This window comes from Marmota monax, unplaced genomic scaffold (assembly GCF_021218885.2).
Source record: "Marmota monax isolate L192 unplaced genomic scaffold, Marmota_monax_Labrador192_F-V1.1 WCK01_AAM20220418_F8-fsc00005, whole genome shotgun sequence".
Taxonomy (NCBI): domain Eukaryota; kingdom Metazoa; phylum Chordata; class Mammalia; order Rodentia; family Sciuridae; genus Marmota; species Marmota monax.
In genome coordinates, this window is record NW_026692254.1 from 3586389 (window position 1) to 3614205 (window position 27817).

Below are 27817 nucleotides of genomic sequence, written 5' to 3' on the forward strand. Positions count from 1 at the left end.
CTGATGCATCCCTCATGTATGTTCTCAGGGGTGACAAAGTTGATTTCTGGACCATTCTACTTCTCTACTTATAGTCACAATATTTGGGAGAAATGTTCCCATAGCAGACAGGACAGGCCTAATGCTTTTTTAAAAAATCTATTCACTCTTCTTACCTTTTTCCCCTCAGATGGAGCTTTTACAACTTTTGTCAAGTTAGAGGGGGATAGCTCATTGAAAGCTTAACAGGAGACCATAAGTTAACTTGAAATAACTACCATTTTATCTATAATATTTAATCTTTCTTATCAGGATCATAGTAGTTATTTTCCTGGTTCAAATTTTCTTTTCACCTCAATCAAGCTGTTGCATAGATTTAGACAGATCACACATAAGTCTCATTCCTTACAAGGTTCTTTATTACTTGGCAAATTAGGGTAATTTCAACTTCCCTTCCAATATTATTATCACCACCACATTTCTGTTTCACATCTTATTTCAAACATCTAAAACCATCCAAGGTAACAATGACCATGTTGTTGTTTTTGCAGGGTGAGGATAAACCCAGGGCCCAGTACATGCTCCCAAGTGCTCTATCACTGAGTCATATAATCCCAGTCCTAATAATGACCACGGGGCACAGGAAGCACTAAACAACTCCATGCGGGAAAATCTGATGCCAGCTAGTTCTCAGCTCTATCCCTATCTGCGGGTGCAGTGGAACAAACATCATGTTAAAGAAAGGGCAGTATGCTACTCTCCAGCCTTTGGAAGTAAGCTAAAGCCCAGTTCCTCAGTGTCAAGGTCTTAAAAGGCCAACCTGACCCAGGTGGGCCTCTTGATGCCGAGCAGGTCCCAGAGCCAGTCATGTGGGATGAGTTTCCTCATATACTCCGAGGAAATGTCCCATCAGAAACTGGAGTTGGGGGAGACCTGAGAAAGGGAACAAAGTTCAACAGAGGAGCAAAATAGGAAAATTCAACTTTTTAAAAACAAGAGGGCCCTATGCTACATGACACAGGTTCACACATTCAAATGCCCTAAGATAACTTTCCTTAAGACAAACAGAATTAATTTTCCAATCAGTCAATGGCTATTCAAACACAGGAGGAGGAAAGAAGTGGAGGGGGAGGAGGAGGAGGAGACAAAGTGAAATCAAATGAGTGATGCACTCTGGTCCAATTTCTCTACTAGTATGCACTACACAGGTAAAGGCAAAATAATGTTCTACATGATCTAATATCTGTCTATATGAAACAATTCCTACATTAATGTTCCATAAAACTTCCATTACATAACTAGGGTAGGAGCAGGGAAGAGAGGAAAGTTGGAGCAATATGGAAGAATGTGACTGCACCTTAAGAACATTACTCTACTGCTATTAACCCAACAAATATATATAAATGCATAAAGCTATACAAAAGCATCAGGTGAAATAAGAACAAAGAACAGTCTGACAGAATACAGTCGGATATTTAAGACAGACTTGTCAAGACACAGTCCTATGTAGACTATTCCTCATTCTTCAAATCCCCTATCCAATAATCACTTTGCAGTCCTTCTCACTGGAGACAGAGCGGACTCCCTGCCCCTTGATTCAGGCTCAGTCACATGATTTTCCCTGGCCAATGATCCCAGGATAGATATGTTTCTACTTGAAATGCCCTTTTGTCCCTTTACCCTGGAGAGCCACTGAATCCCCAGCCCAGGCCTCAGAATTAATACATGAGGACCAGACCTGAGCTCAACTTGCAGCAAGGAGCTGACCCAGTTAGACCACAGCTTGAAGCAGAACCTCCAAGCCAAGACATCCCAGCCAACCTCCAGCCAACTCACAGCAGTATGAAGAAGGGTAAGTGACTGCTGCTGTAAGCCATTAAATTTGGGGGATGTTTGTTACAGGGTCTTATTGTGGCAAAAGCTGACGGTTACAGATGGCTCCTCAAGGGAATCTACAAGCCATAAAAAGACAGCTTTTCCCTCCAAGGTCACAAAGAGACCAGAGTCACTTACCAGGCTCACCTTTTTTCTTTGAACCAGATTTCTTCTTTGCAGGAGCCTCTTGCTTTGGTGCCTCCTGGCCCTGGACCATGTCTGCATTTTTACCTTGGACAGGAACTGACTCTGACTTTTTACCCTGATTGGCAGCTGCATCCATCTTTTTGCCCTGGTTGGGAGACCCTTCTGCCTTTTTGCCCTGGTTGGGAGTTCCTTCTGTCTTTCTGCTTTGATTAGGGGTTCCTTCAACTTTTTTCCCCTGGTTCGTGACACTCTCTGTCTTTGTGCCCTGATTAGGAACTGAATCTGGTTTTTTGCCCTGGTTGGTGGTCCCCTGTGCCTTTTTGCCTTGGTTAGGGGTCCCTTCTGCCCTTTTGCCCTGGTTAGGGGCTACCTCTCCCTTTCTGCCCTGGTTGGGGCTCCCCTCTGTTTTTTTGCCTTGGTTAGGAGCCCCCTCCCCCTTTTTGTTCTGATTCTGGGCCCCCTCCCCTTTCTTGCCCTGGTTTGGGGGCCCCTCTCCCTTCTTGCCCTGGTTTTGGGCTCCCTCTCCCTTCTTGCCCTGGTTTGGCGTTCCCTCTACTTTTTTGCCCTGGTTCTGAGCCCCCTCTGCTTTTTTACCCTGGTTCTGGGATCCCTCTCCCTTTTTGCCCTGATTCTGGGCCCCCTCAACCTTCTTGCCCTGGTTTGGCGTTCCCTCCAATATTTTACCCTGGTTCTGGGCCCCATCCCCCTTCTTGCCCTGGTTCTGAGTCCCTTCCCCCTTCTTCCCCTGGTTCTGGGCCCCATCCCCCTTCTTGCCCTGGTTCTGGGCCCCATCCCCCTTCTTGCCCTGGTTCTGGGTCCCTTCCCCCTTCTTCCCCTGGTTCTGGGCCCCTTCCCCCTTCTTGCCCTGGTTCTGGGCCCCATCCCCCTTCTTGCCCTGGTTCTGGGCCCCATCCCCCTTCTTGCCCTGGTTCTGGGCCCCATCCCCCTTCTTGCCCTGGTTCTGGTCCCCCTCCCCCTTCTTGCCCTGGTTCTGGTCCCCTTCTCCCTTCTTTCCCTGGTTCTGGGCCCCATCCCCTTTCTTACCCTGGTTCTGAACCCCATCTCCTTTCTTGCTCTGGTTCTGAACCCCCTCCCCTTTCTTGCCCTGGTTCTGAGCCCCATCTCCTTTCTTGCTCTGGTTCTGAACCCCCTCCCCTTTCTTGCCCTGGTTCTGAGCCCCGTCCCCTTTCTTTCCCTGGTTCTGAGCACCCTCCCCCTTCTTGCTCTGGTTCTGGGCTCCCTCCAACTTCTTACCTTGGTTTGGAGTTCCCTCCCCCTTCTTGCCCTGGTTCTGAGTTCCCTCTGCCTTCTTACCTTGGTTTGGGGTTCCTTCTACCTTCTTTCCCTGGTTCTGGGTCCCCTCTACCTTCTTGCCCTGGTTCTGGGTCCCTTCCCCCTTCTTGCCCTGGTTCTGGGTCCCTTCCCCCTTCTTGCTCTGGTTCTGGGTCCCCTCCCCCTTTCTGCCCTGGTTCTGGGTCCCCTCCCCTTTTCTGCCCTGGTTCTGGGTCCCATCCATCTTCTTGCCCTGGTTCTGGGCACCCTCTACCTTCTTGTTCTGATTTGGAGATCCTTCTGCTTTCTTGCTCTGGTTTGGGGCTCCCTCTGCCTTCCTGCCCTGGTTTGGGGTTCCCTCCCCCTTTCTGCCCTGGTTCTGGACCCCTTCTGCCTTCTTGCCTTGAGCAAGGGCAGGGACACTGGTCTTGGCGCCAACTGGGGGCACAACAACCATAGGCACCTCCTTAGGGGAAGCTTCCAAGATGGCAGATTTGGAGGCAAGAACCTGAATGGAATTCACAACAGAACTGACTGCTGGTTCCACTTTGGCCACTTTTTTCTCCTTCTTCTTTCTGTCCTTAGGGGAGGAGGCTGGCTTCTCTTGGGGCATGGCTGGTACTGTAGCTATAGGGGCAACAACGATGGGGGACTGGACTTGGGTCAGGGCCGAAGTCATTTCAGGTGCACGCACTGATTCTTTGAGGAGGATGGTCACATTGGGGGCCAGGTCGTGGTCAGGTATCTTCCCATTAGGTTTCTCTTCCTTTTTCTTGGTCTTTCCTTTCTTCTCCACTGTTTTCTCCTTCTTCTTTTTCTCTACTTTCTGGTGGTGTGTTTTTGCCATCTCTTTGCGTTGGTTAGCTAGGGCTTCTTCATACGACGTCTCCTTCATGGAGAAGGTTGACACCAGGAAGATGCCGATGGCAGAAACAACCATGAACCCACCAAAGACCACAACCCCCAAGGTCTGAGTGTCGTAAATATCCATCCTGGCTGGCTTTCTTTTCACCTGCCAAATACACACATTTGATTACTTTTTGGAGAAACTGAAGCATTTGACAATTTCCATCTCCACCCCTGTCACCAAATCTAAGGTTTCACTAATTCTTTCTTCAGACTAAATTCAGATTAGAAACAAACCCAGGCAATCTTTGGTATCACACATTCTTACCTGCCCCTTTTTAGAAGAGATCAATTTTTATCCAAGATCTGAGCGTCTCTCTTATTGATGGGAGGTGCAAATAATAGACAGATTGCAAAGTGCAGATCTATAACAGAGTACTTAATGCCCGGGAGACATTAAGATCAAGTCGTAGCTATGATCCCAATTCAAGATGTTCCCATGGCAGGGGTCAAAGATGCACTTAAGCACAAGTAAAACCAGATATGAGACAGTGGGGAGTAGTAGGGACTGTGGAGAAAAACGCCCTGCCTAAATTAAGTAGTAGGTTAGCCACTCAGCCATAGCTGACTGCCATAGAAATATGAGTACTGAGTTGAGAGATGATCCAATTGTTCACATTAGGCAGAAATCCTTTTCTTCTTCTTCTTCTCTTGATGTGAAATTGACTAATTTTAAAAATACCATGTGAGTAAACTCAAAATCATCAAAGCCTTTTAGCAGTGTACATTTTGGCCAGCAGGCCACTGGCATGCCATCTCTATTTTGTTGCCTCCCTTTTACCCCTAGCACTACTGGGGTCAAAAATAAACAATTATGCATTACAATCCTAAAACAGTTATCAAGAACTTAGTGAAGGAAAATGTCTTTTTGCCGACAACAGCTCATGCAGTCAGAGAGCCTATAATTTGCAAGTTGGGAAGTAGGAGGGGAAGTCTTGGAAAGCCCACCAGACACCAGGGTTGGAATTTCACATCTTCAGGCTGCACAAAGGGAGGGGACAGTATCAACAGGCCTCTGTCAGGCAACACACCCCACCATTCTCACTGCTGCCTATGGGCAAAAGTCTGAGGGCCCAGAGGCAACAGGGTGCAGACCTTTCTGGTTGATGGCCCAAACTTAGTTCCACTTCACCAAGGAACCAAGGAGTGTATATAGATACTCAACTTTTAACTAATGTTGATGCTATCATCAATTCTCAGTCCACTAAACCGGAAAGAGAGAGAAAAACCTAACCCCTTTTAAAGAGGATCAACAACAGAACAGGCAAACAGAAAAGGAAAGTGGACAGGGAAGGCCAGAGAGGGAGAGGAAAAGAAGAGGACACTGCCCTCCAGGATTCTTAGACACCGCAGAACCTGGATCTAGGCTGGTGGTGGCTCAGACATTGAGACTGCTCTTCCAAAAAGTTGAGATTCCAACACCTCCTGAGTGTGTGTAGGGATGGAAATATCAAGTGGGAATTTCTAAACAACAATTACAAAAGCCAAATTGTGACAACAGGGTGATTTAAAGAAGGGACTGCAAAGGACAGTGTTTAAATGTCTCAGCATCATATTCTAAGACAAATCATTCTACTTGCAGTTCAAACACAGGATTTCACTGTCTTTCCGATAAGCCCCTTAAGGAGGGTTTTTGATACTTCCCTCACAAAAGCTGCCCAGCACACTTTCATAGTGATCACACCATCAGCATGTAACATTGACTTCTCCAACAGACTGTGAACCCTGGGTTGCACAGGGCCAAGGCACAGCTTTGCACCCTGGTCATCACCTCTGTAAATAAAGTCTGAGGTAAGCTCCTAGAGGCCTTCGAACTCTGGATGAGATGGCATTTGTGTTTCCAAGTGGATTCTGACCTCTGGCTGTAGTAGTAATAGCACAGGGCACCACCAGGGCATTCTCTTAAGGTCAAGGTAAGCTGTTACAAATGAGCCTTTCCAGGAACACACTCCCCCAAACTTGGCATTAAAAAGGGACTTGTAACCTGCTCAGCCCTGGATGGGTTCAGTGGGTAGAAGGGCAGGACAAGAAGGTTTGCAATGCTGTGGGTCAACCTTATTTCTTGGTAGGTGTCTACCAACTGACGCCAAGTCCTCACAAGGACCTCTCAGAACTCTGCCAATGTGGATGCATTCATGAAAAAATAAAATAAAATAAAACCTAAATTCTAATCACTATATTCCTATTCAGATGACCAAAATCCTCCAAAATACCCCTTTCTGAAGGCAGACCAACACTGGGGTCTGAGTCACCCTAGCTATGGCTCCATAAACCTTAAGTGGCTTCCCAACAACTATGTACTTGAGAGGTGGCCTCTCCTGGAGCTGCAGTTGGCACTGGTCACCAGACCCTAACACAGTGAATGGCCATTGACAGAGCAGGGCCTGTTCACAGCAGAGGACTGTACAGCTCTGTGAAGCCTCAAGTTCTCCAACTTCTAAACTCCAGCAGAAAAACCAAGGCTGGAAAATTAGCCTTTAATCTGACTCCACACAGGCAAACATGAGATACAAAAATACATTCTCTGTGGGGAGCTAAGAATCAAGAAAAGCAAACTTAGGAGAATATTTTTCCTCTGCAGCACACACAAATGTAATTTTTATTGCAGCACAAATGTATCTTCCCAACTTTTGCAGAACGAGTTGCTTTAAAAAGAAATTACATCCCTACCACTAATTCCTGAGTTAGAATTTTTGAAAAGCAAGCTTTCACAGGAAAATGAAAAGCCTATTTGTCTTTAGAAATACACTGAAACATTTAAGGCTAGGGTAATATCACTGTGGACAGTTCTGCCTGTTCACAGCAGAGGACTGTACAGCCTCAGAGAGTCAGCTTGGGTGTGGCTACACATATCCTGCATGACTTCCAGAAATGATAAAGCCAATAGGGCCTCTCAAATATGTTCTCAAGACCAGCATTCCTAGTGCTTCCCTTTTGAAATTTGTACTGTGGTAGGAGGCCCACAGTAAGAACTCTTCCAGGGCTTTCCCCTGGGCCGTGCCTAGGTGGGCAAAGAATTAAGTCAAAAGTGTGCTTATCCATAATACAAGGTATCTCTATTGTGTCAATTCCAGAAACTTTTGTGAAACAGGTATTCTTACTCTCGAGAGAGAGTAGGCTTAAAAGAGTGTAAGGCAAACAGATGAAGGCCCTAAAAGGGAAGGAGTCAGGAGACTACCCAGAAGCAGGGGCCACCCATGCTCACTGACTGAAACTCCCTGAGCACCTCTAGGGTCCCAAGAGAATGATTCTTCCCTGGGGCTTGTCTCAGCTGCTCTGTGGTAGACCACATCTGGATGCTGGGAGAAGCCATGGCTACAGGTAGGGATGGTCAAAGAGGATAAGCCTCCATATCCTTTTCCTAGACATAAGGTGACTTAACAGAAAGAAACAGAACTAAAGCAGAATGGCAGGAAAACAGATATGGCTATATCAGAATCATTATCTCCTTTTTTTTCCCCTTAAGATAAAGGTTGAGCATTTCTAACTCAAAAATCTGAAATGCTCCAAATTCTGAAATTCTGAATACAATATGATGCCACAACTGGAAAATTCCACACCCGACCTCGTATGATGGTCTCTGTCAAAACACAGGTGTACTCAAAATACTGTACAAATAATATTCAAGCTGCATGTGTAATAAGGTGGGCAGGAAACATAAATGAATTTAGACTTGGGCCTCATCCCTAAGATAATTCTCATTATGTATAAACAAATATTCCAAATTTTTTTTTTAAATCCCAAATCTGAAACACTTCTGGTCCAAGCACTTCAGAAAGAGTTCAAAAATAAAGAAGAGCAAGAAAAATATGAAGAGCATGGAAAGAAGATTACCTCTAGATAGGGAAGAGAGGTGGGAGGGAAAGGAAGGGAGAAGGGGAATCGCATGGAAGATGGAAGGAGACCCTCATCGTTATACAAAATACACGCATGACGATGTGAGAAAAAAAAAGAGAATAGCGACACCTTAGTTTGGGTAGAGAGAAGTGATGGGAGGGAAGGGGAAGGGATGGGGGAAAGGAAGGATAGTAGAATGAAATAGACATTATTATTGCTGTGTGTACATACGTGACTGCATGACCAATGTGATTCTGCAACCTGTACACTCAGAAAAATGAGAAATCATATCCCATCTGAGTCAAAAGTATGATATGTCAAGGTCATGGTGCTGTCATGTGTAACTAATTAAAACAAATAAAAAATTTTTAAAAAAAGAAAGAAAAATATGAATGTCCATTTACCCACTACCTACATTTATCAAATCCTCTAAGAGTTTGCCATATTGATGAGATATTGTATATAAAAATTATACTACTACTACATGAGACTGCAATGTGACATGGCAACCGCAGAGTAAAAATTCTCTCTCATCCCCCTCCTTGCTACCCAAGGTCCCTTTCTGGAGGCAACCACTGCAACAAAAGTCATTTTACTATTTATAATAGTAAAATTTTACTTTCTCCTAAAAACATCAGTAATGCTTTTTGTAGTTAGGATTTCACAATCACTGGGTATTAACTTTGATAGACAACAAGAAAGAGTGATAGAACTTATCCCCATTAGTTCAATGACCAGCACCATTCCCTGACTGATCTCTTTTTTTATTTTTTACTTTGATTGAACCCAGGGGCGCTTAACCACTGGGCCACATCCTCAGCCCCTGTCTGGTCTCTTCCTTCCATTCCTCTGTTCCAATGAGTAGACCTGTTTCTGGATTCTATACTTTGTTTCAAGAGTATATTCATTTATTTGTGCCCTGTGTCGATACCACAATTTTAGCCTATGCATTCCTTCCAGAATATCCACTGGGATTTTTTTATTTAAATCACACTGAATTTACAGATAAACACAGAGAGGACTGACATTTGTAACCATGGGAACTTCCTGTCAATGAACACTGTATGTTACAGCACTACATTGATTTAAATGTTTTCTCATACTTTCAGAAAGCTTTTATGATTTTTTTCTATAAACTCTTGTAATTTTTGTTGTTGCTACTAAGATTACTACTGCTTTTAAATGTGCTGGCAGAAAAGTATCTTTTGTAATTCACTTTTTCTATTTTCTAGCTATAGACAACCTGCAATGTTCTACAAGTTTGCATAGGTATTATTTACCCAGCTTTTATTATGCTAAGCTCTTGTCAAATCTAGGAGTTTGCAGATTCTCTTTGTTAAAAAAAAAAAAAAAATCATGTGTGGAAAACAAGACAGTATTGTTTCTTGCTTCCTAAACTGGATTATCTCATCTCTTCCCATCTTAGCAGAGTTGGTGGGGAGCGCCCATGCAGGGCTGAGGGGTCAGTGAGGGGAGGCTTTCCCATGCATTTCTAAGTTTTTCCTTCTATGTTTCACTATCACATGTTATACTGACTGCAAGTTTTTCTCAGGTTAAGTAGTGTATCTTATCTTTTTGGTTACCTGTTTTTAAGCAACTGAGTTGTAAATTTTTGCAAATTCTTTTTCATTATCACTTGACATTTTCTCTTTTAATCTGAAATGTGTTGAATTATAATAAAGTACCCCCCCCTCCTTATCAGCTAGGGATATATTCTAAGACTCCAGTGGAAGCCTGAAATCAAACAGTGCCAAATCCTATATGTATAAATTATGTTTTTTCCTATTTGTACATATTTATCATGAAAAAAAGTTTGTAAATTAGACAGAGCAAAAATTGACAACAATAAAATAAGAATTATAATAATACACTATAATACGTCCCTACTTGTGTTTTAGGCCATTGTTAAACAAAATAAGTTTTACTTGTGCAATACCATGATAGACTTAGTCTGATGACACAGACTAATGGGCAGGTAGCACATATAGTCTGGATACACTGGATGAAGGGAGTTATGTCCTGAGTATGATATGTAAGAGGATAATCCTTAGCTTATTCTAAGATAACTGAGTGACCCTGATACCAACCTTAGAAAACAACCTGAGAATGACCTCTGATTTTTCTACTTTAGAACACACAAAAAGTCCACATAAAAATATGAAGGAACCAAATCTAGAGATATTTCATGAGATTTTATCACACTTCTCAGAATAGCAAACAATTTAAAATTTATGAATTGTTTCTTTTTTAAAATTTATTTATTTATTCTGATTAGGTATATATGACAGCAGAATGCATTTTGATTCACTGTACATAACTGCAGCATTCCATTTCTCTGGTTGTACATAATAAAACGTCACACCATATGTGTAGTCATACATGTATCTAGAGTAATGATGTCCATCTCATTCCACCATCTTTCTTGTCCCCATTATGAATTATTTCTATAATTTTCCATTTAATATTTTTGGGCCATACTTACCTATAACAAAAAAAGTGAAAAGTGAAACCATAAGGGGGGATTATTATCATACATATTCTGTTAACTCAAAAAGATGATTTCTATGGCATAATCGAGTCCTCAAAAGGTGGGGTGTTGTTTTTTTTTTTTTTTAAATACTATCTCTAGATTTGGTTTATTTATATTTTTATGTGGAATTTCTGTATGTTCTAAGTAGAAAAATCAGAGATCATTCTCAGGTTGTTCTCTGATCTTAGAATCAGGGTCACTCAATTCTCATAGAATGAACTAAGGATTATTCCCTCCGTTTTTTGGAAAAGTTTTATGAAATTGTGGTTATTTGCTCTTTGTAGGTTTGGAAGACTATGGGGTATAATAAAACTGTCAGGATGGATGTCTGGAGATATTTTCTTGGAGTAGGGAGTAGAATAGTATAGAACTCAGGTAGAGTGCTAATTCAATTTCAATGATGATTCTAGACCCAATTAATTTTCACTATTTCTTTGATTTTCCATTCTGTTCTCTCCAATTTCTTGACATGAACATTTATCAATTTTTATTCCTCTTTTCTTATAGCAAATATTTAAGGCAATACATTTTCCTCATAAGTACTGCTGTAGCTTCCTCCTACAGGCATCAATGAACAGCATTTTCATAACTATTTGGTTTTATTTTCTAGCTCCCATGTGTTTCTTCTTTGACCTGTGACTAGGCAGTGCTTAACTTTCCTAACATATAGGATGAACCTGAAGTATGGCTGATAAATCCTAATTTAACTGTATTATAAGCCTTCAGATTTCTAACCAAAAAAAATAAATTATTGTGTATCCTAGGACATGGACACAGATACATACATACATACTAATATACACACACACATAGAGAGAGAAAACCAAGTAAATAAAATTCTCATGAAACAACTCAATCTTAGTAGATGGAATGCACTATTGTTTTTTTTCTCTGTCATCAAAAATTAAAGATGTTATATAACAAACTAAAATGACTCCAATGCTTACAGTTTGAAGAACTCTGATTTAGATTATATATTTGGTGATTTTTACTACATTGTAGTCAGTTTTTTGTCCCAGCACTTGGTATTGAATCAAAGGCCTAGTGCATACTAGGCAAGCACTCTACCACTGAGTTATATACTCAGTCCTTTTTATTTTGAAACGGGATCTCTCTAAGTTGCCCAGGTTGGCCTCAAACTTGCCATCCTCCTGTCTCAACCTCCTAAGTAGATGGGAATATAGGCATGTGCCTCCAAACCAGGATTGTGATCAATATTTATAAATATATGTATACTCTGTAGAATATAAGGTCCTGTGTGAATCCTTAGTTCTAGCTTAATAATCTTCTATACATCACTAGGTTTTTGCCTACCTAATCAAGCAGCTATTGAGAACTCGTAACTTTCCCACTATTGTGTTTTGTTTAGAGACCATCTTGTTAGGTGAACATAATATCAGAATTATTTCATCTTCCTGGTAAAGAGCCTGTTACCTCCCCTCTATTCTTCAATGTCTCTATTTATCCTAATAATAATTTATTTTCCTTAAAGTTGTTTGATTACTTAAAAGCCCTACCAAAATTTCTGGGGTTAATATTGGCCTGGAACCTTTTTCTATTTTTCACTTGCAACTCCTCTGTGTCCCTATGTTTTAAGTGGAGCTCTTAAAAATAGCATATAGCTGGGTTTTATTTTAAGACCAGTGGCAATTTGTCTTTTTAACTGGTAGGTTTAATCCACCAACATCTATTGTGGTTTCCTATGTAATTGGACTCATTTATACTCTCATTTTATACTTCCTATTTATAACAGTTTCTTTACATATTTTCCCATTCTTTTTTGCACTCTTATTGGATTATTCAAGTGTTATCCTTTTTTCCTTTACGGTTTATTTCCACTTTATCATTGAGTAATCCTTTAAAAAAAAATTTAACTAAGCCCAGAATGGTAATGCACACTTGTAATCCCAGCTCCTCGGGAGGCTGAGGCAGGAGGATCACAAGTTCATGGTCAGTGTGGGCAACTTAAAGACCCTGTCTTAAAATAAAATAAAAAGGCATAGGGGTATAGTTCAGTGGTTGAGCACTTACCTATCATGTGCTAGGCCCTGGACTGGGCCCAGTAGCACAGAAAAACTCAGGAGACTTTGCTTCCCTGCCCCAGAACAAAGCAGGTAAGTGCTTACCTATCCTCCTCTCCCCTTATTAATCATGGGATAAATGTCTGCTCTTCCATTGAGGATGCAGGCCTTCAAGGGTTTGGGACTTAAATGGGTATGTGAAGGAAAGCTCGGTTCCCACTTCCACTTCAGATAATCCCTTACCCCCTGGGCATTAAAGCCAAAAATGACTGTAGTTGTCATTACCCTACCCCTATCCCAGGGTCAGCTTAGGCTAGGCCCCAGTCACTTCTCACTTAGTTTACAGTTTCTGGCAATCTCTTTGCTACCCCATAAACTCAGTAAAACTTTTTTTAAAAATGTTTATTAACTTCATTAAACATTTCTAAAAGGGAATCAGAGTATCTGGTCTAAAATTTTAAATGTAATCTTGGATTTGTTTTTGTTTTGTTTCGTTTAACCCAGAGGAACTAAGAGAAAATACAGTAACTAAAGACAGCTCTGTAATCACTTATTTCATGTGTTAATAGGATGGAAATAACTGACTTCCTACTTTAAAGAAACAATACTACTCATTTCAAAGAAGAGTTGAAACACTAAAAATAGAAATGTATTCTATTATAAGCCTTATTCATCAGCCATTTCAGATTCAATTTGTATGCCTGAGGAAAAAAATTTTAAAAAATCACGAAGTCTTTGGAAAAGTAGGTATCTAAATAGACCTAAATCTTCTGAGACCTTTAAGAAATCTACAAGCTTCATCTTATGAAGACAACATGCCTATGTGGTAGGAATCAAGGATCCTGATTTTTAAAAATAAACATGAAGAATAAAGATGTATCGGCCCACAACAGAGTGCTTATTGCAGTTGACATGCACCTCTGAGAAAGCCGGGATGAACTTGACCTGCACTACATGCAGCTAGCCTCCTCACATCGGAGTCAGTATCTGCTGATATCAGGACAATATGTGTTAATTTATTTTATAAGGACCAAATTTACAAAGAAAAACACAACTATCTTGAAGGAGAAATTAATGTCCACCATGAAATCTTACCCATTTTTGCAGAGAGTTATTTCTTGGTTCTTCACAGTTTTTACACACTTGCAAAAGGTCTCTACGTTTCATTTTCAATTTGTTACTTGTATAAGAAATGTATTTGATTCAGGTATGGTAAATTTTCCCCCCAGCAACCTTGCCTAATTCTAATAATACATCTGAAGACTTTTTTTAAGTTTTCTATATATCTAAGCATATGAACCATTGTTTTGTTCTTTTCTTCCCACTCTTGATATGCTCTGCTTCACTCTTCTTGACAGGGTAGGACCTCCAACACAGCACTAAAGAGAAATGACGGACGGCTGCAGAGGCGCACACTATAATTTTATCTACATGGAAGGTAGACAGGAGGATTTTAAGTTTAGCAAGACCCTGCCTCAAAAAATAAAAAGGGCTGGAATATAATTCAGTTGGCAAAGTATTCCTGGGTTCAACCCCCAGTATGAACGAAAAACAAAAAAGAGAGGGAAAAAGGATGATGCTAGGCAACCAGTTCTTCCTGATATCTAAGGGCAGGATTTTATGTATCCATTTTTTCAGTGTGATGTTTGCTACAGGCTTTCTGTAGACATCCTTTATCAGTTTAAAAAAGTCCATTTTTATCCCTAGTTTGCATAAATACATGGTTCATTTTACCAAATACTTTCTCTGTATTTGATAATCACGCTGTGCTACTTCTGTAATCTGTTAGCACGGGAGGTGAATATAAACATATTTAAAACATTAAACCAAGTTTGCATTCCTAGGATAAATATGATATGTCATTATACATACTAATTGATTTGGTTTGTATTTTTAGGAGTAAGATTTGATAATTTTCTTCCCTCCTATTTTCGTCAGGTTTTGTATCAAGATGAGTAGATAGTGTAGTGTTTCTTTTTTTGAAGAGTTTGTGAACAACTGAAATACTTATTCTTTAAAAGTCTAGTAGAGCTAATCAGTGAAGTCATCTGGAACTGCTATTTTCTGTGTGAGAAAACTTGAAGGATCCAATTTCCTTAATAATTATAGGACTATGCAAGTTTTCTATCTCTTCTTGATTCAGTACTGATAAGTTATATTTTCTAGAAACTTATTAATATTGTAAGAATTTGCAAAACTTCTGCCATGTTGAGATGTAAAAGGGAAGTTTTTGATGTATGATGTATAACTCTTCTCTAGTTATTAGATATTTTAATAAATGTTAATAAATATTGATTTTAAAATTTATGTAGCACAAGTTCTTCACAATAACCACTTATCTTTTTAATGTCTACATCATCTGTAGTGAAGTCCCATTTTACACACTTGATATTAGTTATTTATGTCTTTCTCTTGATCAATTTTGCTTGAGATTTGTCAATATTACTCATCTCTTCTAAGGGTGAAATTATGGTTTTGTTGAGGTTCCCTATTATATATTTGTTTTCTGTTTCATTAATCCTTATTTTACTTCTTGCTGATTGACAGGTTTATTTTGCCTTTTGTAATGTCTCAAGATACATGCTTAGTTCATTAATTTTCATCTTTTTCTCCTTCTGAATGCATTTAAAGTCATAAATTACCTGGTAAATAATATTTTAGCTACATGCTACAAGTTTTAACATACTATACATTTCAACATTTTTATTTCTCATTATTTTTTGACCTACACATGAATACTAGAAGCAATTTAAAATTTCTAAGTACACAGAGATTTTCCTTTTATTCATATTTCTGATTTAATTGAATAGTGATCTATCTACTCTGTACAATTTCAATTCTTTATTATTTCTTGAGAATTACTTTAAAGGCTACAGATATGGCTAACCTGAAGTATGCACTGGCTATAGTGTTTTATTTACAAAAAAAATCATTACATACCAACCAGGCATGGTGGCACATGCCTGTTAATATCAGGGCCTTGGGAGGCTGAAGCAGGAGGATCCCAAGATCAAAGTCATTTATCAGCAATTTAACGAGACCTTGTCTCTAAATAAAATACAAAGAGGGCTGGGTATGTTGCTCAGTGGTTAAGCACCCCTGAGTTCAATCCCTGGTACCCCCCCCAAAAAAATCATTACAAACTACATTCCTACTGCTCTGTTTAGCTGACAGGATTACTAAAATACTCTACTATGAATATAGATTTGTCCATTTTTTGAAAATTGTCAGCTTATGCTTTATGTATTGAGATTGAGCAATTTTAACTTTAGAATTAACAATCTTCAAATTGCATGATTATCATTATGAAGTGACCTTCTCTGTACATAATGGGTTTTGCCTTGAAGCATATTTGATATTACATTGACACACCAGTTTTTTTAAATAGTTTTTCTGTAGTATCTTTTTCTATTCTTTTACTTTCACCATCTTTCATAAACAGCACAGAGCTGGATGTTTTTAAAACCCAGTATGAACAAAATATTTACATTTTAACTGGAATATTTAGGTCATTTACATTTAATAAGAATGCTGACATATTTGGGTTTAAATCTGCGTTTTGTGCTACTTTACTCCCTGTCCTGGGTTACTATCTGTCTTTCTTGATTATTTAAAACGTTTTATTCACCATTCTCTACCCCACTATTACAGAAGTAACTCACTGTTTCTACTCTTTAGTAATTATCTTTAAAAATCAACATGCAAGGTTCACAAAATTTTACCCTCCCCCATAAAATTTCATTACCTTTTCCAACTTAGATGTTACTGTTTTCATGTATATAATCTCATTTTATTTACATTTATTTAGGATTGTTCAAAAATTAACTAGTTTTACTCTTCATTGCCTGCAGACTCACTTTTTTCCATTTGGCCTCATCTTTCTTCCAAGAATATCCTTGAGAATTTCCTTTAGCCAAGATCCATAGTAACTGTCTTGGTTTATGTCTTAAAATGACCTTTTCACCTTCATGTTGAATTTTTCCCTCTAATTATTACACCACTAACCTATCCACATATAAACCTGTTTTTAGGTGGTTGGTTTTAGTTTTTGATGAATGTCTTATCCATTTTGCAAAAATTCTCAGTCATGATCTCTTTAGATACCCACTGAAGAGATCCAGATCCTCTCCTGGATCCCCAATTATACACACTTCTCAGTCCATTCTCTGTGAATCTCTATTGGTCTTACAAAGTATTCATCTATTTTATTTATTTATTTAGTTAGTTAGTTGTTATGAACCTTTATTTTATTTCTATGCAGTTCTGAGAATCAAACCCAGTGCCTAACACATGCTAGGCAAGAGCTCTACCGCTGAGCCACAACCCCAGCCCCATCTATTTGATTTTTAAAGATGAATACTATATATTTTCTTCTGTTCTACCTTCCAGTCCATTTCTTCTCTTCAGTTTTGTCTAATCTGATGATAATGCCATTTGTCAGATTTTTATTACAATTATTGACATTTTCATATTTACATGTTGGACCTGGTTCAGTGTTCAAAATATGCTAAACCATTTTATAGTTTCTTGTTCCTTGTGGGTATTTTCAACCTTGCCTATTACTTTCAGTAAGTGGTGGTATTTAATATGCATCAACACCACCATCTTATATTTTTACAGATCTGTTCCTATGTTCCTCACTGACAGCACTTTGCATCCTTTGTCTAGTTCTAGTTTGCATCCTTTGTCTAGTTTTGTGAGCATGGGCTGTTCATTTTCCTGTTACACTTTTACTGGGAATTCAATGAGCTTACATAAAGTACAGTTCTTCATAGACCTGCCTGCTCAGAGACTGGCACAGGAGCACTATCTGTCCAGGTCAATTATAAAATAACTTTAAAATGAGCTTGTTTCCCGGTACTCAGGTCATGTAATCTACATAAGGGACAACTTCTCATATCCACTTCTCAGGCTATGCCATTGCACACAACCTGGCTCTTGGGTAGGGTAAGCACTTCCTTTCCTTCCTTTCTATGTATTTATTTGCTGTGTACTACTGGTCTATCTGCATATTAGCTTATTTATCTTGCAGTGCTAGGGATTGAAACTTGGGCCTCCCAAATGCTAAGCAAGCGCTCTATCCCTGAGCTACATCCCCAGTCCCAGAAGTGCTTACTTAGGACTTTCCTTCTTCCTAAAGGTATTGAAGTCCTTAGTGGTTCCAGCTCTTAGGAGAAGGCTCTCCTATTATGCTGTCCATGTTGATCTCTGCCCCTTGTGCTGACAGATTCCCTCAAAACTTAAGAGTTTGCACAGTTCACCCAAGGCCCTCAGGGTCGTGTTTATCCTTCTTCAGTATCTTCCAGGCCATTCCTTGCTTTACAGGAGGTGTTTTTGATCTTTTATCTAGTACTTGCCCCAGCCCATCCCAAATCAGAAGACTGGTCTAGACAACACAGGCCTTACCTCACCAGAAACCCAGTGTCCCTTCAATCTTTAAGCTAACTGATAGCTGGCACTGTTGCCACTCACAGTCAAACCAAATTCCAGCCAATCAAGCTCTTCAAAGAAAAGGGAAAACATCACTGTTATGTGACAGGAAGGCTGGCTGTGCTAGCAAGACAAGTTTCTAATCCAGACCTGGATATGTGAAGTGCTGCCTTATCCACAGTTTCCCTTTCTGAGGTTTCAGGTACTCAGTCAGCCACAGTCTAAAGTATGTATCATCAAAAGGTCAATGTGACCTAATGCTATATCACACTGCCTACATCATTTACTTAACTTCATCTTGTCAGGCAGGCATTGCACCGTCTCAGGTTGTCAACAGAAAAACAATGGGTACAGAACAATAAGATACCGAGAAAGACCACATTCACATAATTTTTATTACAGATATTTTTGGAACTCTTCTTCTCTGTTATGTTATTGTTGTTAATCTCATACTGTTCCCAATTCATAAATTCAACTCTATCATATTACATTGTATAGGAAAACAACGTTGTATGTATGGGGTTCAGAACTCCTGCAGTTTTAGGCATCTACCGGAGTCACAGGAATATATTCCCACAGATGGGGGAACTACTATACCCTAATCCCAAGGGTGGGAGGTGGATAAGTAGGAGATCCTGCAGGTGTATCCCCACACCACCATACTCATGGAAGGGGTGGATCTTCCAATTAGAAATGTATGAGCCAGGGATGAATAAGGTCTGGTACCCAACTGTTGTTTGCCTTGTTTTTAAGAAACCAATAGGGATCAGATCAGAACACAAATCAACTCCCTCGGGCTGGGGATGTGGCTCAAGCGGTAGCGCGCTCGCCTGGCATGCGTGCGGCCTGGGTTCGATCCTCAGCACCACATACAAACAAAGATGTTGTGTCCGCCAAAAACTAAAATAAATAAATAAATAAATAAATATGAAAAATCACAATGTTTATGTTTAAAAAAAAAAAAATCAACTCCCTCACTTAATTTTTATGAGGAGCTCCTTTCCACTTGGATTTGTGGTGAAGAAATAACATTTGCTCACTGACATTAAATCTGACCCTCCTATCAGCCCTTTGCAAAGACCCATCTTTGATTAACAAATTCTGCTCTGCTGGCCAGACATTCCCATCTCTGTGACAAGAGAACTCTGGTATGAAGGAATTGATTCTTATTATCAAACTTTGGTTCCTTCCTAAAGTCAGTCATTTCACAATGCACTCTAAACTCTCATATACTACTGGTGGGAGTACAAATTAATAGAAGCATTTTGGGGGGGAAAGTCTGGCACTGTCTTCTAAAGCTGAGCATACACTTCCTCGTGGCTCCGCAATTCCACTCCAATGGAAACATGAATATGCGTTCACCAAAAGTCAGAGGAAAGACCAAGTGTTATCTGTAACAGCCCCAAATTGGAAACTATCCAAGTACCTATCCAGAGTAAAATGGATAAAATGAGATATATTCACATACTGGAATATAAACAACAAGAATGAATGAATAAACTACAGCTATCCCAAATACATGGATGAACTCTTACACATATGCTGAGGAAAAGACAAGCATATGCCACATGATTCCACATCTATAGAATTCCTACCAAGGCAAAAAGAATCTATTAGAAATAGGAGAACAGTTGTCCTTGGGGACAGGCAGCAAGTAAAAGGGGACACAGGGATACAAGAAGAGCTGTAGAGAAAAATAATAGACTTTTTGATCTGATGGTTAAACAAGGGTTTATACTCTGTAAAAAAATGTATTGAGCTATAGACTCAAATATATTTACTTCAGTAAAGAGTTAAAAATATATGTGCCGGGCTGGGGCTGTAGCTCAATGGTAGAGCGCTTGCCTAGCATGTGTGAGGCACTGGGTTCGAAACTTAGCACCACATTAAAAAATAAATAAATAAAGATATTGTGTCCACCTATAACTAAAAAATAAATATTTTTTTTAAAGTATGTGTGCCATCTCTGCCAGGAAAATGCATCTCATGGATCCTGAAGGAGAGGTAAATTTAAGGCTTAAAGAATCTGTCACAGTTCTGTCTCTACTGCCACCTCCCAGCTCTTACATATACACAATACTGCTCTCTCCAAAGAGAGGAATTAAAGAAACCAGGCAGGTGTTACCTCCTGATGTGTCCAGGACAGCAAGGAGCCACACCTACTGTGCTATCCTCCTCACAGTCTTAAAAAATAAAACTGTACACCGTTAAGGCTCAGGAACTTCAGACAGAAGCTACATATGACAGTCAACTTAGGGCTGGGCTTCAGAGTCAAGGCTAAACTTGACCTTTCAGAAGTTCCTTGACAAGTCCCTAATAAGACTTTTCATGAAGAGTTGTAATAATTCATTTATTTTTTAGCTCCTTCCTTCCCTGAATCACTTATTATTATAAATTTTTAAGATTTTTCTAAGTACTACAGTATAAATATCAAGAATGGAAAATAAGAATGTATCCAACAGAAATAAAGCTACATCAATTCCTATTCATAGAAAACTCAATTGTCTTTGATACAGTTGAGCTGTACATTCTAATCACTGAAGGACAGATTCCAGAAAACACCACACCTAGGTATGGACAAGGGTCTTTCACACTTCCATGTAAAATGAGTAGGTCACAAACCATCATTACAAAGGGCTAGGAATCTAGGATGTTCTTTTCCATTCTTTGCCTACAAGCAGGAGAGAAGGAGAAATGAAGGATGGCAGCTAGCCTGGAATCCAATCTCACCTACAAGACCAGCATGCCTTTGACCAGGCTTCCTTCACCTCTGCTAACTTCCACACTAAAGCCCTCTGAGGGCAAAGAAGCCCACTGCGAGGAGAGGCAGCAGAAAAACCTCTCAAGTCCTCTCACTCCTTAGTCTGACCAAGAGAAAAGAAAATGTAATACCAACTAAAAGAAAAGAATTCTCCCTCCTACCACTTAGAAACACTGAAACACAAAATCCACCTCTATTCAGAGCAAGCCAGCACATTGTTCAAAACCAAAAATAATCTTTTGTTTCCTGGTTAGTGTGTCGTCACTGATATGCTCAGTTACTCTGCAAACCCCACCTCATGTTCATAATTCACACAGGGAAACACAGGATGCTGACTGCCAGTGCTCCTCCCCCGAACTAGGACAAGCACCTGGGAGGGCCCAGCCTGCTGAGGTGCTATGGATGATAGGCTGTGGAGAAACAGGCAGCCCTGAGAGCTATATAATATGCTGGCCAGGAGATTCAGGGAGCCAGGAGAGGGAGGGCAGGCACCAAAGCCTTCCCCTAAGGCACACTTAAACCTCCGGCCTCTGCTGCCAGAGCAGGGACTGTCCATGCTTGACAGCGCTACTCCACAACGTTCTAGTCAATTTCTCAACTGGAGCCAGGCTGGAGGTAATCCAAAAATCACTTGCATTTGGCTCTGGAATATGTTTTTGTGTTTATATTTGATGCTCTAGGAATCCAGACTACTTCAAGCTAAATGATAATATACCCAAAGAATATGAGCACTAGGAAATTGTCTCTTCAATTAGCTCAGCAAGGATGGCATCTACTGGGTGCCATCACTGTTGAAGATACTAGGGACACCTGAGGAAACAAAACAGATAATATCCCCATGTTGGTACAGCTCATGCTCCACTGGGGGTGGAACATAGCAAAAGTCAAATATGGGATACATTAGGTGGTGATAATCAACAGAAAGTGATGCAGAGATGAGAGAGACATGAAAAGAGATGGCTGTCACTTTAAAAAGAGTGGCAACAGAAGCTGGGGTTGTGGCTCAGTGGCAGAGCACTTGCCTTGCACATGTGAGGCACTGTGTACCACATAAAAATAAACAAAATAAAGATATTGTGAAAATAAAAAGAGTGGCAACAGACCTGAGGGAGATGGGGGAGCCAGTCACGTGGTTATCTGGGGGAAAAACTCCCCAGGTAGAGGCAACCGCACATGAAAAAGGCCTGAGTCAGAAGTGTGCCCAAGGAGCAAGGGACATGGTAGGCAGCCAGAGCCTAAGTGGGGACATTGGAGACCACTATAAAGACTCTGGCCAAGGAGGCTCTTTAACAGAAGACTGCTTTGGAACAGGTTAGCAGGCATGGGGTGAGGGCAAAAACTGGAAGACCACTTCAGAGGGTAGTAAAATAATCCATGCAAGAGGTGAAAGGGGTTGGATAGTGGAACCAAAAGAGAGTAAGAAGTCCAATGGGGGCTCTATTTTAAAGGTAGAACTGATGGGATTTGCTGATGTTGGAGACACTGGCATGAGAGAGCAGGGAATTAAACCAAGGTTTGAAGCCTCAAAGATGGAGCCATCTGGCCTACTTTCATTTACATAAGAAACAAACTAAAGCCCAGAAAGAGAAAAGTCATGTCTAAGGTCACACCACTTATTCCTGGGATCAGAACCCCAACCAGAGCTTATTTCACTGCCCCATGCTGGAGATGAGCCAGGCCGCTCCCAGATGCTCTCCAACCCCGCCCCCCCACCAAGGACTGGTGAAACCCCAGCACATCACATAAACTAGGGTAGGATGCTGGTGCATGAGGGCACAGGCGCTTCCCAGAGGGTGACCACAGTTCATAGTTTTCATGCAAGAAAACCAACATAATGTGGCCAGACATTCTCATCTTTTTCAAGAGGGCCCTAAATATTTTTTCCAAGAGATAAGCCCTAGTGGGGGTTCTGATACCAGGAATAAGTGATGTGACCTTAGACATGACTTTTCTCTTTCTGGGCTTTAGCTTCTTCCTCATGTAAAATGAAATATTTTAATGGGGGAAAAATCCCCCCATTTTTAAAAGGTGTTTAATGACATGGGGTTTGTCAAACAAATGTCATGTGCAGGCCAAGTTCAGTCCACACAGTGCACCAGCCTCAAACCTGTCTTGAGACAGCTTAACACAGTCCTTGTGTGCTGATAACTAGCCCAGAGGTAGGGTACAGAATTAAAGGTTTGGGATCAGGATGGTCTTTTAGTATGACTTTTGAGTCAGCAAATGATATTCATTATCACTATAAATAGCTGATAACTTCCGGCACAATTTCAGTGGGCCTCTCCTCTGACCAACAAGAAATTGACTAGCTGCCCAACACTGAAGGTTCTTTGTTTAAACTTTGGTTCTATCATTCTGAGTACTAAGATGAGCCCACTAGGACAACCAAGAATTCAACAGCTCTTCCCAAATACTGATCCTCTCAAATCCCACTGAGCCTCTCAGAGTCATATGGAGTATGAAAGAGCCTGCAAATTAGTCACTGCCCCAGGGATAGGAAAACTCCAATATGTCGGAAGATGTAAGGTTTGGCGACCAAGCAGGTAGTCCAGTCTTGCCAAAATAATTGAGAATTTACGACTTTAAGGAATTATAGGACTTTTTTTTTTTTTAAACATTAAAGTTACTGTGCATTCTAGAGAGATTGGAGAGTCACTTTTGCCTGGTTTTAAACTTGGGTGTATTCTTGCCTGTTTGGGGAGACTCATTCAGAATTTGTCTGCCTAAAAAAAAAAAATGGTCTCTTAGGAAGTCCCTGAGTTAATGTTCTATAATGCTAACTGGCCTTGCTTGCCCACTTAAAATTAAATATTTACTTTCCTTACAAGCCATATGATTTCTACTTAATACTTATTTATTTTCCATGTTTGGTACATTTGGCCATTTAGATGCTGTTGCTATTAGGTAAAAACTGATATCCCCCCACTCCCCACTCATTATGTAGTTTACAATGCAGAGTCAGGACTAATGTGATTAAAAGTGACATTTTATTAGGTCAAAGCATATGAACTGACACTAGTCAACTGTACTGATCTATAGAATGGGCATTTCACGCGGCTGAACATCAAAATATTTCCCTATGATCAAGAGAACAGAGACTTGACTATTTAGAGAATAACAGCTTCCCTAGACCAATGTTATCTGACAGAACTTTCTGTGATGATGGAAATGATCTAAATCTACACTGACCAATATGTGACTACTGAGCACTAGAAATGTGGCTAAGAAACTGATTTATCTCATTTTACTAGTTTTAAAGTCAAACTTAAATAGCTGTATGTGGCTATGGTGCCGGACAATACCATTTTTCATAGCAACTTCTTCGGACGAGAACTAGAAGTCCCTCATTTGTATGTATAGATTTGAAGATCCAGAAGAGAGATGCTTCATAAAGAAATGAAATTCAAAGTACCTTCTTGCATTGCCACTTTACATTTTCAACTGACTCTCCACTTTCTCGACAGTGAAACTTAATTTTGGTCTTCTAGTTCTATGTTGTCTCTGGGATAATTACTGTCCCTAGAAGGTAGAATTGTACAGCCCCACAGAATGTTTGGAAGGCAGAGTCCAGGTCACCTAGAAACTGGCAACAAAAACAAGTCTAAACACCTCCTGATCTGCTGGGCCTCCCCATTCTCATCCACCAAATGGGTGATAACTATACCTATCCTAAAAAATAAGGTTGTTGTCAGTCCTAAATGTACATTAAAGTTATGAAATCTGATTATAAACAGTAAACCTTAAAAATCAAGTTGTGTTCAGTTTCATTTATCTCATGAAACAGCTGGATTAATTACTGAGGATATTTTAACCAGAGATGGTAGATTATCCCACTTAATCAGTATTAATTATGGAAACCCTCTATCTCCAAACTCCAAGATCCCTTTCTTGCCATCCCTCAATCATAGCCTCCTCCAGGCTTCAGCTAAATCAGGAGTCCTGTGATTCAGGTCTGCACCACTCTGTGTCAAAGGAAACTTACTAGATCTTATCCATTGTAGGCCTGGGATATACAGAAGGAAAGCACAGTCCCTACCTTCATAATTCTGACTGACCATTTTTCCCTCTGGAAACAAGATTTTAACAAAAAAAAATCCGGTATCTCAAAAGAATTGTTGTCTCTGATTCTGTGTCATTTGTCTATTAGTTAAAGCTCCCAGCGATAAAAGAATGAGTAAGAAGAATCCAGGATTTTACACTTTAAAAAGGTATTCTGCTGCATAATAAACCAATATTCCAATTAAATCATTTGCATTCAACCATTTAAACTGAATTTGGTGCTATATAATTATTGCAGCCTGTAGAGTTAGGGCTCATTTCAGCAAAGAGCATAATTGCTCAAATGATTCGATTCAGGATTTATTTAAAACTCTCCCATCAACAAAAAATATCCTTATACCATGGTACTGCTCTAACTTCTTAATCTCTTTCTGAAATGGTCAGAGGCAGACTTCTAAGTATGGAAGGGTAAAGTTCTCTTATAACACAGTGCCTATAGCCCTACCCACTGGAAACCCTCTGTTTCTAAACCCCAGGACTCCTTTCTTGCCCTCCTCTGGGGTGTGGCCAGGCAGCCCAATAATATGGGTTTGCCCTGCTATCCAACTCTGCCCTGTTCCATACAAAGGGAAACTTACTAGGAGGTCTGCCCTGACCTCTCCTCCTCTACTTAAATCAAGAAGGAAGTGGCATCTCCAGGACCTCAGAACCGGAAGGTACTTCTGGAAGGGAAACAAGTTGGCAGACCATAGCGGGCTGACCTTTGGAAAGTTCATAAACAAATTAAGACATCACCAAAGTTAGATAGCATGCTGCAGAATCACTGAGATTTCTCGGGGTATCCAATTAATGAGCAGTTAAGACAAACAAGGGCAGTTGGAAAAGTATAAGGAGGTGGAAGGGAGGTAGAATGCTCCCCAACTGCATAGGGCTTGTGTAAAATGTGCAGTTGTTCAGCCTGGGATATGAAACCCTACTGGGTCACTTTCCCCAAACTTCAGAAAATTCCATCCAGATACTGGCAACCAGGAAGATTTCAGCACACTGAGTGAATAGCTGGGCAAACAGAGACGTGGGAGTCTTCCAAGAGCCTCCAAAGTTTCATTTCCTTGGTGCTTCCAGTCTCTCCTAACCTCTGACCTACGGAGTTATTGCCAAACTGCCTGCTGTTTGCACAAGGTCCCAGCACTTCCCTGCACAGCTCCCCTGACCCCATCGTGAGTGGGTGGTACTATCTCCAGGCTACAGATAAGGAAACCCAGGTTCAGAGAGGTTAGGGGACCAGAGATATGTAGTCTAGCAAGTGGAATCCAAACTTGTGACTTCTGCAGGCTGCAGGCCTGTGGTCTGCAGTAGGCAAGTAGGAGCCTGGCTCCACCTTGCTCCTGTGTCCGGCACGTCCCTAAAAATGCATCCCAAAAGGACAAGCCAACACTTGTTGACTACTTCCTACATGGGTTGGTCCTCCACAGCTTTCTCTAAAGTACAGAGAATCAGGAGCCCCATTTTTCAGACGAGGAAATTGAGATGGCCCCTCACCCCAAGCCCGAGAAAGATGACTTGGTCCTAACCTCCACGGTGCATGGACACCAGACAGTGCCACACCTTGTGATTTGTAATGCAAAGGGGATCCCTAAAGCATCTCTGAGCCCCAGTGGAAACTCGGGCCACAGTAACACTCTCCCTACCAAAAGCGCAGGAGGGGAGCCTGGCGGGCTGGGGCAGGCAGCGGGCTGGGTGCCAGAGCGCTTGGCCCGCCGGGCCGGAGGTGCCCGCTTCCGCTTGGGCCTGGCACCGCCGACCCATTCATAGTGGCCGCGGGAGGGGCAGGCCGAGCTGGGCCCGGAGTGGCCCTGACCCCCGCCGGGTGCCCTCGTGCCGGACTCCGCGCGGCCCCGCGGGGGAAACGGTGCCCCAGCCCCGCCGCCAGGGGGAGCAGGGAACCTCGTCCCGCACTCCGGGAAGTTGCCACCACAGCCGCCCGAACGTCCGCGCCCGGGACGGCAACCTGGGGCGTCCGCACAGCACGCCTACGGCCCGGGCCCGCCCCGTCGGGTCTTCCAGAATCCCCCAAGACACCGCCACTCGGCGGCCCGCAACCGGGCGCACTCGGCCCTCAGGTTGCCCATTCAATCCCGCCTTCCTCCCCACGGCCTCCACCGCCTTCCGCCAGCTCCCCCCCACTCCTCCGGCCCGGACTCCAGCCCGGCAACGTCATCCGGCGGCTTCCCGAAACTTAACCCCTTCCTCCGCCAGCTGTGCGCCGCCCCGCCCCGCCGCCAACTTTCTTCGCCCAACTTAGGAGCGCGCGGGCCGGCCCGACGGCCGGGCCGGGAGGGAGGGGTCGCCACGTCGCGCCGCCGGGCCGCCACAGCTCGCCAGACGGCCAGGGACGTGGGGTCCGCGCAGCTCGGCACGCTCGGCCGCCGCCCCTACATAGGAATGGGCCTTGGCACACGCCCCCCCACCCGAGTCCCACCCCGAAGGGCCGGGGCCGCGGCCGCGGTGACGGCGGGCGGCGGGCGAGCCGGCGCCGCCGGGGGAGGGGCCGCCAAGGAGACGTGTCACTCGCGGCGCGGCGCGGCCGGCCCCGGCACCCCGACGGCCGGGCCCGCGCGCCGCCACCGCCGCCGCTGCAGGGCCCAGCCAAGTTTCTTACCTGCAGGCGGAGACGCGAGAGGGAGAGCAAGAGGACAGGAGCCGGAGCCGCCGCCGCCGCCGCCGCCGCCGCCGCCGCCGCGGAACCGGGAGAGAGGAGCCGGCCGAGCCTCCACCAAGAAGCCGCCCCCAAGCAGCTGCAGGCGCCGCGACCCCGACGCCGTCCGCCCCGTCCGCCGTCCGCTCCGGCCGCTCGCTGGCTGCGTGCGCGCGTGTGGAGTCGTGGCACTTTCTGCCTCGGAGCTGGCGAACGGCCCCCACCGCCGGGATCGCCGCCTCCTGCCTTCCCCACCCGGGCCAGCCATTCATCGAACCGCCTCTCCTTATTGGTCCGCTACCCGCCACTCTGCTGGTCGCTGGCCAGTAAGGACGCGAATGGCCGAGCCGCGGCGGCGGCCATTG

General features: G+C 42.3%; 1 protein-coding gene across 4 annotated transcripts in view; it reads right to left on the reverse strand.

Moving 5' to 3' along the window:
* Rrbp1 (ribosome binding protein 1) overlaps positions 1-27556 on the reverse strand; it is a 66055-nt gene extending 38499 nt beyond the window's left edge. For 3 of the 4 annotated variants that reach the window (XM_046434545.2, XM_046434531.2, XM_046434520.2), the window contains exons 1-2: positions 27417-27556; positions 1993-4285 (exon numbers count right to left, since the gene is read on the reverse strand). In XM_046434545.2, the coding sequence (XP_046290501.1) occupies positions 1993-4264 (2272 nt within the window). In that variant the 5' untranslated portion in view covers positions 4265-4285; positions 27417-27556. The remainder of the gene's footprint in view (positions 1-1992; positions 4286-27416) is intronic. The other variant, XM_046434541.2, reaches the window with a different exon arrangement.
* Positions 27557-27817: the final 261 nt, after the last annotated feature.